Source organism: Fusarium verticillioides, chromosome 2, assembly GCF_000149555.1.
Source record: "Fusarium verticillioides 7600 chromosome 2, whole genome shotgun sequence".
Lineage (NCBI taxonomy): Eukaryota > Fungi > Ascomycota > Sordariomycetes > Hypocreales > Nectriaceae > Fusarium > Fusarium verticillioides.
Window position 1 is genome coordinate 2,347,199 of NC_031676.1, and position 13,413 is coordinate 2,360,611.

The 13,413-nt window shown below is 49.4% G+C and overlaps 7 protein-coding genes across 9 annotated transcripts; 4 read left to right on the forward strand and 3 right to left on the reverse strand.

Moving 5' to 3' along the window:
• Positions 1-537: 537 nt before the first annotated feature.
• On the reverse strand, positions 538-1,009 carry FVEG_04220 (transcription initiation factor TFIIA small subunit; the record flags this gene model as incomplete). Its single annotated transcript, XM_018891987.1, has 3 exons — positions 538-690; positions 754-901; positions 963-1,009. The coding sequence occupies 3 exons, from the start codon at positions 1,007-1,009 to the stop codon at positions 538-540; spliced, it is 348 nt and encodes a 115-aa protein (XP_018748592.1).
• A 223-nt stretch (positions 1,010-1,232) lies between these two features.
• Positions 1,233-3,595, forward strand: FVEG_04219 (V-type H+-transporting ATPase 21kDa proteolipid subunit). The gene is made up of 4 exons (XM_018891986.1): positions 1,233-1,421; positions 1,503-1,629; positions 1,686-1,994; positions 2,051-3,595. Exons 1-4 carry the CDS (start codon positions 1,364-1,366, stop codon positions 2,160-2,162), a joined length of 606 nt encoding a protein of 201 aa, XP_018748591.1. The 5' UTR covers positions 1,233-1,363; the 3' UTR covers positions 2,163-3,595.
• FVEG_04218 (molybdopterin molybdotransferase) lies at positions 2,339-4,730 on the reverse strand. The gene is made up of 3 exons (XM_018891985.1): positions 4,325-4,730; positions 4,193-4,271; positions 2,339-4,139 (listed from the first exon to the last, which is right to left on the reverse strand). Exons 1-3 carry the CDS (start codon positions 4,592-4,594, stop codon positions 2,473-2,475), a joined length of 2,016 nt encoding a protein of 671 aa, XP_018748590.1. The 5' UTR covers positions 4,595-4,730; the 3' UTR covers positions 2,339-2,472.
• Positions 4,731-4,798: 68 nt separating this feature from the next.
• FVEG_15430 (hypothetical protein) lies at positions 4,799-6,379 on the forward strand (the record flags this gene model as incomplete). Of its 2 annotated transcripts, XM_018904552.1 has the most annotated exons (3): positions 4,837-4,939; positions 4,989-5,147; positions 5,203-6,379. In XM_018904552.1, 3 exons carry the CDS (start codon positions 4,837-4,839, stop codon positions 5,523-5,525), a joined length of 585 nt encoding a protein of 194 aa, XP_018748588.1. In that variant the 3' UTR covers positions 5,526-6,379. The 2 variants fall into 2 exon arrangements, with proteins under 2 accessions (XP_018748589.1, XP_018748588.1); XM_018904553.1 differs by having other exon boundaries at positions 4,799-5,147.
• FVEG_04217 (GPN-loop GTPase) lies at positions 5,397-6,903 on the reverse strand. Of its 2 annotated transcripts, XM_018891984.1 has the most exons (4): positions 6,629-6,869; positions 6,417-6,576; positions 6,251-6,353; positions 5,445-6,204 (listed from the first exon to the last, which is right to left on the reverse strand). In XM_018891984.1, the coding sequence occupies exons 1-4, from the start codon at positions 6,690-6,692 to the stop codon at positions 5,536-5,538; spliced, it is 996 nt and encodes a 331-aa protein (XP_018748587.1). In that variant the 5' UTR covers positions 6,693-6,869; the 3' UTR covers positions 5,445-5,535. The 2 variants fall into 2 exon arrangements, with proteins under 2 accessions (XP_018748586.1, XP_018748587.1); XM_018891983.1 differs by having other exon boundaries at positions 5,397-6,204; positions 6,251-6,576; positions 6,629-6,903.
• A 176-nt stretch (positions 6,904-7,079) lies between these two features.
• FVEG_04216 (NTE family protein) lies at positions 7,080-12,217 on the forward strand. Its single transcript, XM_018891982.1, has 3 exons — positions 7,080-7,481; positions 7,532-10,449; positions 10,631-12,217. The coding sequence occupies exons 1-3, from the start codon at positions 7,195-7,197 to the stop codon at positions 11,419-11,421; spliced, it is 3,996 nt and encodes a 1,331-aa protein (XP_018748585.1). The 5' UTR covers positions 7,080-7,194; the 3' UTR covers positions 11,422-12,217.
• A 123-nt stretch (positions 12,218-12,340) lies between these two features.
• On the forward strand, positions 12,341-13,399 carry FVEG_15429 (hypothetical protein). Its single transcript, XM_018904551.1, has one exon. The coding sequence runs from the start codon at positions 12,730-12,732 to the stop codon at positions 13,057-13,059; it is 330 nt and encodes a 109-aa protein (XP_018748584.1). The 5' UTR covers positions 12,341-12,729; the 3' UTR covers positions 13,060-13,399.
• The last annotated feature ends 14 nt before the right edge of the window (positions 13,400-13,413 follow it).

Genomic DNA, 13,413 nt, shown 5'->3' on the forward strand with positions numbered 1-13,413 from the left:
AGAGACGTTTTAAGTAACCAGCCTGCGGAAGAAAGAAAACTCGAGGCTTTTGATCCTAAATGACAATAAGACTTATATAACTTGCCTAAGCAACTTAAGTCATTTAGGATAAATTTAGGATAAGTTTAGTATGTTTTTTACTGAGTTTATTTTGGCACCTCATATCAAGGTCTGATATTTTCTTGCTCCATGAGAGGCCTGCCACGCCACCAGAATCCGGGGAAATGAATTCTGCGTCATGCTGCTGTTATCTCACTACTAAGTCAGTAAGATACAGTCCAAATAAAGCAATTTGATATCATTCTTGACTAAACTTCTGTTGACTGTGCATAAATTCAACTCTAGTTTCCTAGCCCTGAGTCTTGTGCTTGACTTCTTTCCCACGAAAAATCAGTGTCCTGTAGTTGTACCTCGTAAAGAGCCAGGTTCCAAACGCCGCCCAATGCTGAAAAAGCAGAATTTCAGTAGTGTCCCAGTTTTTGAAGGGTGCAAATCCCTTTCTTCGTGTTCGATCGTGCGCATTCGTAAGTCGTTGACTTATTGTCCCTCGCCAGGCTTCTTGGCGTTGCAGCTAACAATCTTGACCTTGTTCGCCGTGACGGACTGACTCCCATTGTCCATTTTGAAGGTTACATTCTTGATCAAAAAGGTCCAGACTTCGTCGCAGAATCGGTAGGTGTCGAGGCTTCCCTGTAGAAGAGGCGGTTAGTTCTAGTCGACATACGTGCGCCGAGCTCGGAGGTATTCGCCCACCTTGAATTGAAGTCTAGCTTTTACGTTCTTCTGGAGAGCCTCAGTGATGGCCTGGTCAAAATTGCTCAGAATCTTCATAGCAAGTTGAGGGTTGATGCGCTCGTCGCTGATGAGATCATCAAGGGTATCTGTCAAAGCGAGGCCAATGCTGCAGTGAACCATGTTAGTCAGGCTGTCGCATAGCAGCGCATAGCAATATGGCGCAGTACCTGCTTCGACGGTACAGCTCATAGAAAGATTGCGCTCCGGTAGCCATGATTTCGGTTTTGAAGTTCGGGCGCGAAAGAAGGCGGTCGTTAAATTACTATTTTCGGCTTTGGGTGGGTGATAGTTTGTCGAAGGCAAGGTTGATGAGATGCATCTGCCTCGAGGGATGTACAAAGCGGGAATGACTAAGCGCGCCACAAGCCACCAGTCAGCCTCGCATCATGTGACGTCGGTCCCAGTTATTCCAGTTGCCTGCTTGCTGGACACGCATCGCAGCTTCGAGGTACCTTGAAACAGGAGCTCCTTCAAGCTCAGAATAAGCCACCTTCATCCGACCCGACGCTCACCATCGTCAACACATCAATCCCTGGATCGTCGAGATAACAATTCGAATACCGTTGCAATGAGTCTGTACTATGGAGTGGGCGGCATTGGGTCGTTCTTGACCATCGTTGGAGCTTGTACGCGAAACCCGTTCCCCATAGGCGTTGATACTTGAAGGTTCTATTGTGCTTTTTACTGACCATGATGCTGTCGTATAGATATGCTCTTCACCGGAAGTGGCGAGTCCTTCGATATCGGCGGTTTTCTCGAATCGGTTTCGCCTTATACATGGGCGACACTAGGAATCGCGCTTTGTATCGGTCTCTCTGTTGTCGGCGCTGCATGGTGCGTATACCCTCAATCAACAATCCTACAGCACAGCTCTGACGCATTGGCTCCAGGGGCATCTTCATTACCGGCTCGTCGATTCTCGGAGGTGGTGTTAAGGCCCCTCGTATCCGAACCAAGAACTTGATTTCCATCATCTTTTGTGAAGTTGTCGCCATCTACGGCGTCATCATGGCTATCGTCTTCTCGCAAAAAGTCGAGAACGTTTCTGGAGCCGAGCTCTACTCCGCCAACTCCTATTATACTGGATATGCCCTCTTCTGGTCTGGTATTACCGTCGGCATGTGCAACCTTGTCTGCGGTGTTGCCGTTGGAATCAACGGTAGCGGTGCTGCGCTGGCCGATGCTGCCGATCCTTCACTGTACGTCATATATCTAAAATCATCATAACTTAGACCAACTACTCATACGTCTCTAGCTTCGTCAAGATTCTTGTCATCGAGATTTTCAGCTCAGTGCTTGGCTTATTCGGTCTGATCATTGGTCTTCTAGTCTCTAGCAAGGCCCCTGCCTTTGGCGAGAAGAAATAAACCCGTCATCTATCCATCACTTACCTTAGACATCATCAAGCCCGGCGGGTTTACCGACGGCACCACCTTGTGTGTTCAAAAGAGACGGAGCGCGTGCATACATTGCGCCAATAATATTTGGTCAGGCGTTTGGAAGATTGGCTTGGGAGGACGTATTTTGGCTGTACCTGTACCAGTACCAGTATCATATGGAGGTGGAAGTGTACATCACGATGAGATTTGAATTACATGTTACTAAAGATCTTTGTTTTACGCAGGAATGTGCATTGTATGTTTGGCTAAAGCTCATTACCGGGACTTGGACCAATTTCTAAGCAGCCTGCACAGCGCCCAGTAGCAAAACCTCAACCTTTGATCCCTTCTCCAATTTTCCTTTTCCACTAGGCAAGATGACCAAAGCGTTAGCTGACCTCAAGCTTCCGACCTTGGAGCTGCGTTGTCCTCCAGTACTGGTAGCTGAGAGAAGCCCATCCTTGCCAACTGTGACCACAGCTCGATGATACTCGGGTCTAGGGTCTAGGGGGAAATCGTGCGAGATGACAGCAGGTACTCTTGGGAGGCCCTTAGTCGTGGCGCCAGAGAGCTTGTGCAGTGAAGGGAGCACAAACAAATGGAAAGTAACCAGAGCCGAAGCTGGGTTGCCGGGAAGCGAGAAGATGGTCTTGGTAACACGTTGACCCGAGTTGTCCTTGACAGGAACTGTGGCAAAGGTGGTTGGTTTTCCAGGCTTCATAGCAACACGCCCGAAGTGAATAGTGCCGCCAAGAGAACGCTCAATCGTTGGTTTAAGGAGGTCGAGCTCGCCCATGGAGACACCGCCGGTGGTAATGAGAAGATCTGCACGTCTGAGTCCATCACGGAGCGTCTCCTCCAAAGTGCCGGGCTTGTCACTAGCGATGCCGAGGTCGACAACTTCATAACCCCATTCCCTCGCTGCGGACATGAGAGTTATTCGGTTGGTGTCGCGGACTTCGCCAAGTTTTAGATCACCCGGGCGGCTGTACTCGACGATCTCATCGCCAGTCGATAGCACGGCTACTACAGGACGACGGTAAATCTTTGCTTCTGATACTCCCACAGAAGCGAGAAGGCCGATCTCACCGCCCACACCGCTGATAATCTCTCCCTTGTTGAGGATAACTGTGCCTTGTTTGACGTCACTACCAACTTCGCGGATGTTCTCACCCTCCTTTACTCCGTCGACTTGAATTTCAACTTCCTTCTCCTCCTTGCCATCATCTGACATTGTTTTAAGGACAGTATCTTCAACCATAACAACAGTCGTGGCACCAGGAGGCAAAGGGGCCCCTGTGGTGATTCTAGCCAGTTCTCCCTCATTCAGAGCCCCGATCTCACCAGGTGAAGCATGAGAGATGGCTGTTACTGGGAAGATGCCCTTGAGCTGGCCATCCTTAGGGGCCACGACTGCGTAGCCATCCACAATACTGGCGCGGAAGGCCGGAACATTCTCCCTAGCCTTTACGTCTTCTGCCAGAACTGAGTTGATGATGGACTGATCAACTGGTGCTGAGACAACCTCCGGTTCAGGGGTATGCTCTTCGATCAATGACAGGGCTTCTTCGACTGGCAGCATGGGGTAGGGCGATTCTCGGTATCTACGAGAAGGCCCAAGCGCAGGATCATTAGAGAGAGTATTTCCGGGCTTTGTGTGTCTCACGAGATTTCCATGCCCGTGACCATGACCATGGCCGTGGCCGTGGCCGTGGTGATGATGACCGCATCCACCGACAGCTGTAGACTGGACCCCTCCGCCTGTGAGGCCTGCTTCAACTTCCAGTTTCTTAATTCCACCAGAGTGAATAGCTCTGGAATTGCCACCTGCAGCCTGAATGCAGGCATGGGGTAGTGTCTTGACGATGGCCTGGAGGTTCTCCTTGGCGCCCTTGGGTGAACCAGGTAAGGTCACAATGATGGACGAGTTGCGTACTCCTGCTACTGGGCGTGACATCATTGCAACTAAGAATCTTGTTAATACTATCTGGTACGATACTGGAAGCGATATTGCTTACAGGGTGTGACTGTGAGAGACGCTGCTAACATGCCATGAACGAGGCCTGGCGCTTGCTTATGAAGTAAGGGAGTGACTGCCTAGATACGATTAGCCCTCAATGGCTCATGAATTATTTCTATTGAATGCTTACTTCTGGGGTAGAGTCTCCAGTAGCAAAACCAGTTCCGCCGGTAGTCACAACGAGGTTGACGCTTTCAGGGCCATCGGTCCAGGTAGTTATTTGCCGTTGGATAGCAAGCACATCATCCGAGACAATCTTTGTATCTTGAATTGCCCACTTCCCATCACCTTCATCTTCCAGTACTTGGGTGAGTATAGGTCCTGAAGCATCAGCAGAAGCGTCCTTGGCTGCTGTCGTCGAGACGATAAGAAGCGCCGCTTTCAAGGGGCCGGAAGCCATGGTTATTACACGAAACGAGTAACAGTTTCAGAAGAAATCCGTTTCATAGGATAAAATATTACCAGTGCCTGTATATCTTTGTCAAAAGCTACAGCTTCCACAGGGAGAGATGAGTATATATAGGTAGTAATTGAGTTCATCAACTGATAACGGCGGGGAAGCTCCCTCGTCTACGGCCCCGCTCGACCGCCCCGGTTTTGGTGGGGCAGACCCCGAAGCCGCTATAGTAAACTTCCACTGAGATGCAAGTTGACTTCTTCAGTCACAAGTCTCTGTTCAACTTCTTTTATTCGCCAACATCCACAACAACTTCACTCGATCTTTCACCGCCGCTTCCTCAAAATGGTACGCATAAAGGAAAGGTATCTCCTTGTCAGCATTGTTTACCTGCCAGACCCTGCAAAGGCTGCAAAATCAGATTTACCAGGCTTTGTTCTTAACCACCAGCCAACCGTCGAAAAGCTCACTCCTGGTGCACTTATCAGGGGTATCAAGGCTGAAGTCGCGTCACTTTATGGCGACTGTGGATCTGGAGCTTTACTGAACTGCTCAGGTGAGCGAGCATTGGATTGTAAAATTGAACCGCTTCGCATTCCTGACATGTCTAGTAAAATACTTGTCCCTCGCAACCTCAACTTTTATCCTACGATGTTCAAGGGCTCACTATCAAATGCTCTGGTCAACATTGACCTTTATGGATCATGTTCCCGTCAAAGACGGACGGCCGTGTATCTTTCGCGTTGTACGTGTCAGTGGGACAATTCGCAAAGCTGAGGAAGAAGCCATTCGTCAGGCCAAGAGACTCATCCTTGCTGCAAAGGAAGACACGGACTCCCAATCTTCTCTCAGCCTTTCGCTGCGTAATCAGGACGAAATGATTCTGGACGCCAACGACGTGTCGAGTGATGAAGAAATGGATGATGCGGATTGATGAACGGGTATCATTTTTTTCTAACTACCTTGATCCCACTGTCCTTTGGGACTGTCATATCTCCAAAGTCAGGGTCCATTCCACCCGCTGGAGCAAATGGTTCGCTTTGGTCCAGCTCCATGGCCTGTTCTTCTTGAATACGAGCCTGCTCCTCCTCTGCCTCACGCTCCATTTGGTCATATTCCGCCTTTTGATCAATCCAGCGCTCCTGGATATCCTGCACCTCTAACATAGACGACTCACTCCTCATGGCGACCGCCCACACTGTGTCGTTGGCACCTTCAGCACCACCAAAGACGTATCCACCGGCACGATCAATGACACGAAGAATGTGCATCATGCTTTTCTTGTTTTCAACCGCCAGGACCTCGTAACGCACCAGACCGTAGCTCTCGATCAGATTTGCGATAGCCTCGTTCAGCTTGCCAAACTTTTCGCTCCTCAAAGCTGGCGATTCTGATTCGAGATGGGGCGTTAAATATGTCAAGTCGTCTACGTCTGTGTAATAGTCGAGGTTGAACGGGAGCTCGTCATACTCTGAGACTTTGTCGATCTTCGAGAGGATGTTTATATGCGGCATGTCCATCTGGATCATGGCTCGGAGGGAAAGGAGGACGTTCGACACGTATAGTGAGGGTTGCGTTAGACAGAAAGAATCCGAGAGGTGGACGCAGACAAGCTATGCGCGGTCAGTCGCTGGGTTTCCATGGAGGGAGTCTACCAACCCTGTACCCAATCTTCTGGAGTTTGTAGAAAATATTCCGTAGGGAGTTGTGGTGTGTGTATAGTTCCACCTGTCCCGGACAGTCAAAAAGAACGTAATCTTCACTGAATTCTTTCAGTCCCTCTTCCAACCACTCGAAATTATGTTCCAATTCTTCAAGGGCGTACAAAATGCCACCATTAGGTCCTAGCTTGTCATCTTTCATAATTTCTTCGAGTTTAACTAGGTTGCGAATATCAAGTGCCGCAGGGTAGTTTGTATGGTCATTGGCAGGATCGAGATTTACGACTGAACAGGCTCGCCCGATGGCGCCCAGGAACTGGTGCACTATATCGGTCAGTCTACAGATACAGGAGATTCAGTGTCTTGAAAAACTCACTGCCATCACAGTAGGTACTCTTTCCAGAGCCTGGGCTGCCGACGACGAGCTGCGCAAAGGGCATCTGAAAGGCTATCGTAGGGTGCCGAGCTCAAGAGCGCATGATCATGTGGGATGTGGCAGCTTGGCACGAGACAAAACAGGCTTCTACCGCCTGTTTTCAACGAATGAATCGACTTGGGGATCGCGATCGTTATATCGAGAAAAGAATAACTTAGTGATGGCTTATCCAAGCAGATGCACAACCTTAGGTGACGGCACCAACGGGTAGCCCCTCCACTACCTGCCCACGCGGAACAAATTCAGCGGCTCACCCACCGTCTCTCAGTGCGGTGGGGCCTCAACCGGCCAATCCTCGGCACCTGAGCTCCCCTGTAGCTCCGCACCCGATCACAAGCTAAAAGCTTGCACGCGCAGAAGCAGCCACGCTCTTTTTTCCTTTCCCATGTTCATAAAACCTCTACCTCCAATTTTCTCCCTTGCTCCAAAACTCTCCCTCCGCTTCCACGCGGCTCTTTTTTCTACAGGATGCTACCTTATGATGCGCAGCAGCCTCATAACAAGCCATGGCATCTGATCCGTCAAATGCCGCCCAAATGGCCGACGACGTCGCTGAGACTGTCGCCTATGCCCTCAGCAGCTCCTCTCCCTCTATCGTGAGCACCATGCCTGCCGTCACCGCCCATGAGCCTTACACATGGTTTGGCCTCTTTGGGTGGTTGATATGGTTTCTTCTTCACATCACTTCCACCATTCTATATTGGGTCATTCGAATTGCGACTATCAATGTCCCTTCCTTTCTATTCCACTTGTTCTCTACAAGCTGGACTGTCACCATGAACGCTACTACACTGTATGTTGACCAATAATCTCTTTCGCTTCGTAACGCTAATATTCTTGTAGTATGTTTATCATGGCAGCGGTCGTGTCGGCCGTCAGTTGGGTTGTCAGGTATCGCATCCTGAACATGTACTCCCGGCTGCCACCAGAGCCACAGCGCAAAGAGCCGGACATCGATCTCTTTCCAGACACTCACGAAGGTGGTACCAAGTCCGGGTTGGCAAACTACCTAGATGAGTTCCTGAGCGCTATCAAGATTTTCGGTTACCTGGAACGACCCGTCTTCCATGAGTTGACTCGAAGCATGCAAACGAGGAAGCTCATTGCTGGCGAGACCATCAACCTCGAAGAAGAAAAAGGCTTCTGTATCGTCGTCGATGGCTTGGTAGAGATCTTTGTCAAATCAAACCGGAGTCCGCGCGCAGCAGCCGCCTCCCGGGGACATCTTGACCTGGACTCTTCAGATGAGGACGATATCGCTCCTGGCCAACAGACATACCAGCTTCTGACAGAAGTTCGGAATGGCGCACCTATGTCATCCTTGTTCTCCATCATGTCTTTGTTTACAGAGGATGTTAGGCTACGGCCTAACGATGATCAGGAGGACTCTTCTTTGCATCCTGCCAAAAGTAGCGGCCTCAGACACCCGACCTTCGAGAAGCCTCATCTTCGACGTGTTCCTTCGGATGTCAATATGTCCATGCCGGGCACACCTCAGTCGCGGAATGATATGGAGGCGGACGAGAAGAAGCGCGAAGGCCTTGGTGTTTCTGGCTTGGAAACCGATCAGGCTGCGATTCCTGCCATGTCACTGGATGGCGATACACCTCCACCTACTAGACCGCCTCTGCCAACAAGGGCAACATCTGGCTCGGCTCACCCAGACATTATTGCTCGTGCTACGGTTGATACAACAATTGCAATCATCCCAGCCAGTGCGTTTAGAAGACTCATCAAGATCTACCCAAAGGCAACCGCACACATTGTACATGTTATTCTCTCAAGATTCCAAAGAGTCACGCTTGCGCAAGCATTTAACTATCTCGGCTTGACTAGCGAAGTATTGCAGACAGAGAAGAGCATGATCAAGTATACAGTATGCCAGCTCCCCAATATTCTGCGAGGCGATGCTCTAGAACGTCTCAAGGAGAAGTTCAAGCGCGAGAGGGAACGTACAGACGAAGATGATGACACGAAGGGCATTGCGCTGCACAACTCGGCCTCAACTCATCGGCGAAGGTCAAGTACAACTCTTCGGAAAGAGGCTATGCTGCAATCAATGACCAAATTGCGGACGACTTCGGTTGTCACAAGCACCATTGCGCCACCTCGCGAAAGAACTTCTCCCCACACTCCAGGCCCTGGAGATCTGCTGTCTAATACTCAGTTAGCTCGAGGGAATTCGCGTATCTCACCGGCGGATCAACGATCCATTTCGGGGGCCTCAATGAGACACCAGGGCGCGAATGCAAAGGATGATAGATTTTTCAATGATCCCTTTGATTCAAGGAGGCTTGGTCGCATGACGATGGATCCGCGAGAAACTGTGGATGAAGACAATCTCTTCCGTGCTTCTATTCTGGAGTGCATGTTTAAGTCACTTGGGCTTGATGCCAATGGAAGTGCATCCCGCGAGCCCGAGTCGATGGAAGGCTCTCCCAGACTGGTGTCGCTCGACCATCGACGATCAAAGTTTTACAACCAAAACAACGCATTCGGCTTCATGCCTCCTTACGATGGCTCTGTTGACGGCGAGACTGAGTCGGTGACTTCTGGAGGAACCACTTTACATGCTCCTGTGAGCGCCCAGGGTCTTGCGAGCGACATGAAGGATGAGGTTGAGATCGTTTTCTTCCCCAAAGGCTCTGTTCTCGTAGAGCAAGGAGAACGAAACCCCGGTTTGTACTATGTCGTCGATGGGTTCTTAGACATTGGTACGACTGGTGAGGCTGATGCTCACAACATCTTACAATCTAACGGATTTGGTTCATCTCAACCAGCTCCTTCATCCCCAGATCCTTCTGAAATGGGTTCTTTCCCCAATCTGGCTCGGACCGAAGCTGCAAGAGATCAGGCCGAGACGCAGCAATCAACATCGAAGAAGTCTCGTCGCAGCATTGCCCTGGTCAAACCGGGTGGACTGGCTGGTTACATCGGAAGTGTGTCTTCATATCGGTCTTTCATTGATGTTGTCGCAAAGACGGATGTCTATGTAGGCTTCCTGCCTCGCGCTTCGCTGGAGCGGATTGTTGACCGCTATCCGATTGTTCTCCTCACTATGGCCAAGAGGCTTACCAACATCTTGCCCCGCCTGATTCTACATATTGACTTTGCTCTGGAATGGGTTCAAGTCAATGCGGGGCAGGTGCTATTTCACGAGGGTGATGAAAGCGAGGCGATTTACATTGTCCTCAACGGTCGCCTTCGGTTGGTCCAGGAGCGAAAGGGTGGCAGTGGCGGCGTAACGGCTCTCGCCGAATACGGACAAGGCGACAGTGTCGGTGAGCTTGAGGTGCTTACAGAAACTGCTCGCCCAGGGACTCTGCATGCTATTCGAGATACGGAGTTGGTGAAATTCCCCCGAACACTCTTCAACAGCTTGGCACAAGAGCATCCGAACATCACCATCAAAATTTCAAAGATCATTGCATCACGGATGAGGGCAATCGTTGACGAGACATCCAAGTTCTCGTACAAGGATGCTAGCACCAATCCAAAAACTTTGATGCGCAAGTCCAATATGAATCTACGAACAGTAGCGATCTTGCCTGTTACCGCGGGCGTACCTGTTGTTGAGTTTGGGAACCGCCTCATGAATGCCCTGGCGCAAGTCGGTCCAGCTAATGGGGCCACATCCCTCAACCAGGCCGCCATTCTCAACCATCTCGGCAAACATGCTTTCAATAAGATGGGAAAGCTGAGGCTTTCTCAATATCTTGCTGATCTGGAAGAGAAGTATGGTCTGGTTGTCTATGTTGCAGGTAAGCAATACATTGTTTTCTTTCTTCAGCCATTTCTTTTATGATGATAATATCACACATAGACTCCAGAGGCAAAGCCGATGTTGGTTCTATTAACTCTAATTTTTTCCTGACTTATTCTCGTTACAACTTATTTTGTGGACCTTCGGACAAGAGCCTTGAGCTAACATATTGGCTCTAGATACGAACGTCAACTCGCCGTGGACGCAGACTTGTATCACGCAAGCTGACAGCATCCTTTTGGTGGGTCTTGCCGAAGGATCACCAGCTATTGGTGAATACGAACGCTTTATGCTTGGTATGAAATCTACCGCTAGAAAAGTGCTGGTCTTACTTCATGCTGAGCGTTATTCACGGCCTGGGCTGACTCGAGCTTGGCTGCAAAATCGAATGTGGATCAACGGTGGCCACTGCCATATTCAAATGGCTTTCAGAACCAACGAGATGCCAGTCCATGCCCCCAAGAAACTTGGTCAAGCACTCAAAGAACGTGTCCAGGTCTTGCAGGCTGAAATTCAAAAATACACGTCTCGCAAGGTGCACCACACGCCGTACTACTCCCCCGATTCTCCTTACAAGGGCGACTTTCATCGCCTGGCACGACGACTATGTGGTAAATCCATTGGACTTGTTCTTGGCGGAGGCGGTGCTCGCGGCATCACTCAAATTGGTATCATCCGAGCCATGGAAGAAGCCGGAATTCCTATTGATCTCGTTGGAGGAACTTCGATCGGTGCCTTTGTTGGCGCTCTGTATGCCCGGCATGCTGATGTCGTGCCTATGTTTGGATTTGCCAAGAAATTTGCAGGGCGTATGGCCAGCCTATGGCGGTTTGCTCTCGATCTGACGTATCCCTCTGCATCTTACACCACAGGACACGAATTCAACCCGTGGTATCTTCAAGGCTTTAGGCGACACGCAGATGGAAGATTTCTGGCTCGAATATTACTGCAACACAACCAATATCAGTAAGAGTCGAGCCGAATTCCACACCAGTGGGTACGCGTGGAGATATATCAGAGCATCCATGTCCCTCGCGGGGTTACTCCCACCTCTGTGCGATGAGGGCAGTATGCTACTGGATGGCGGCTACATTGACAATTTGACCGTGTCTCACATGAAGGGTCTCGGCGTTGACATAATTTTTGCCATTGATGTAGGTGCTTTGGACGATGACACGCCGCAGACGTATGGTGATTCACTCTCTGGTGCATGGGCTTTTGTGAACCGATGGAATCCATTCTCGTCTCACCCGAACCCGCCAACTCTTGCGGAGATTCAAGGACGACTGGCTTACGTGTCGAGTGTCGATGCTTTGGAACGTGCAAAAACGATGGCTGGATGCATTTACATGCGTCCACCAATCGATGACTATGGAACTCTTGACTTCCACAAATTCGATGAATTGTACCAACTGGGATGCAAGTATGGGCAGGAGTTTTTTAACAAGATGAAAGAGCAAGGAGTCTTGCCTTTAGTAGAGGAGACGGAGGCCAAGAAGGCGTTGAGACGTACAATGGCACCAAGACGAGCGAGCATCTAATGGACCATGTTCCCTTGGACTTGATGAGCGTTTACAAATAATCAGCATTCTGCTAGAGTAGAGGCGTCTATTCTTGGAGTACGGAGCTTGATCTAGACAATTATTTATGCTACTATTGAATCATCTGATGGGGCCTTGGTACTGCAATATTACGTGAAGATGCATTCTCCCGATGAGAAATTGCTTTGTGAGTGCTGAAAGTGAGGAGAAATGACGATATTGGTGACATCATTTCGGGCGAGGTCCTTCAATTGGGCCCTGGCACGTCAAGATGCCAACCCCGAGGCACGTCACCCCCAACTATGATCCTTGTCCAAGTTAAGCTTGACTTGAGAATTAAGCAATGACATTTGATCCTTAATGCTTAAGTGGCCCCGGAGATGCAAGCTGGCAGTAGCGGCGGAGGAGGTCTCTAACGGTTGGGTAAGGATATTAAATTCCATGGGGACTTGAAGTTTATAACCGTGCAATCTGCTCTTTTTCGTATATTTTTAAGTTTACGTGGATGGCATACTGATATTATATAAACCGCAATACGACGAACCACATCGACTCCCTTGATAGTCACTCGGGAGAGACACATACGGCATATGTCTGGAACTTACTCTCGGAGCATCTTACGTTGAACAATTATTTGAATAGAGCTCAAGTTCTACCCTATCCTTGTTTTTATCATCAAGCAAGCCATCACAGTATCACACAACATAACTACTACACCGCATTTAATTACCACAACTATGGGAAGAAGAGATACATACTCAGAGCCTCCCCGGAGCCATCGTCAATCCCATCGCCAACCTCCACCCCGCCGCGGCCCTCCTGTCAAACAGAGCGCATCCGGCTTCGATTGGACACCGGGCATTGTTCTCGCCCTCCTTGGCGCCTTTACATGGCTCAGCCACGACTTTGATAACTACAAGAAGAAGCACGAGCACTGCGATGATCGAAGGGGGAGTCGAAGTCGCGATAGTGAGAGGGGAAGGCGAAGGTACCGATCGAGTAGTCGGTATCCAGACGACGACTATGATGACTATAACTATCGAGGTGGTCGGGGCTATAGTCGGTAAATGAAGGTCAATGGTTATGATAATGAGTACACGATTATGAAACGGAGTATCGAGGAAATGAACATAGGAGGCATAAAGTTTGCATTTAGATGTCCTTGTAACATTCTCAAACCGGTTACTTCAAGGTCAAGAGCCATAACAAAAGTTGTTTCTCTTTCTTTCAAGTGACAATCTGGTATTATGGCTGGAATTACGATGTGAACTACTCTGGTTCTGGTTCTGAAGGTCTTTGGTCTAATTTCGAGGACTTGAACAAACTTATCATCATCATTATCAGAACATTCTTAAATTTCGAAGAACTTCTTGACTGTTGTTACATATCCAACGCCAATACATAAGCTAATCGTATTTCTC

Coding starts and splice junctions, on each gene's coding strand:
- FVEG_04219 (XM_018891986.1), top strand. CDS start 1,364: ATGAGTCTGTACTATGGAGTGGGCGGCATTGGGTCGTTCTTGACCATC. Junction 1,422..1,502: donor CTTGACCATCGTTGGAGCTT/GTACGCGAAACC, acceptor GCTGTCGTATAG/ATATGCTCTTCACCGGAAGT. Junction 1,630..1,685: donor TCTGTTGTCGGCGCTGCATG/GTGCGTATACCC, acceptor CATTGGCTCCAG/GGGCATCTTCATTACCGGCT.
- FVEG_04218 (XM_018891985.1), bottom strand. CDS start 4,594: ATGGCTTCCGGCCCCTTGAAAGCGGCGCTTCTTATCGTCTCGACGACA. Junction 4,272..4,324: donor CTGGAGACTCTACCCCAGAA/GTAAGCATTCAA, acceptor AATCGTATCTAG/GCAGTCACTCCCTTACTTCA. Junction 4,140..4,192: donor GTCTCTCACAGTCACACCCT/GTAAGCAATATC, acceptor CAAGATTCTTAG/TTGCAATGATGTCACGCCCA.
- FVEG_04217 (XM_018891983.1), bottom strand. CDS start 6,692: ATGCCCTTTGCGCAGCTCGTCGTCGGCAGCCCAGGCTCTGGAAAGAGT. Junction 6,577..6,628: donor GAGTACCTACTGTGATGGCA/GTGAGTTTTTCA, acceptor TGACCGATATAG/TGCACCAGTTCCTGGGCGCC. Junction 6,205..6,250: donor TCCAGAAGATTGGGTACAGG/GTTGGTAGACTC, acceptor GACCGCGCATAG/CTTGTCTGCGTCCACCTCTC.
- FVEG_04216 (XM_018891982.1), top strand. CDS start 7,195: ATGGCATCTGATCCGTCAAATGCCGCCCAAATGGCCGACGACGTCGCT. Junction 7,482..7,531: donor ACCATGAACGCTACTACACT/GTATGTTGACCA, acceptor ATATTCTTGTAG/TATGTTTATCATGGCAGCGG. Junction 10,450..10,630: donor TCTGGTTGTCTATGTTGCAG/GTAAGCAATACA, acceptor TATTGGCTCTAG/ATACGAACGTCAACTCGCCG.
- FVEG_15429 (XM_018904551.1), top strand. CDS start 12,730: ATGGGAAGAAGAGATACATACTCAGAGCCTCCCCGGAGCCATCGTCAA.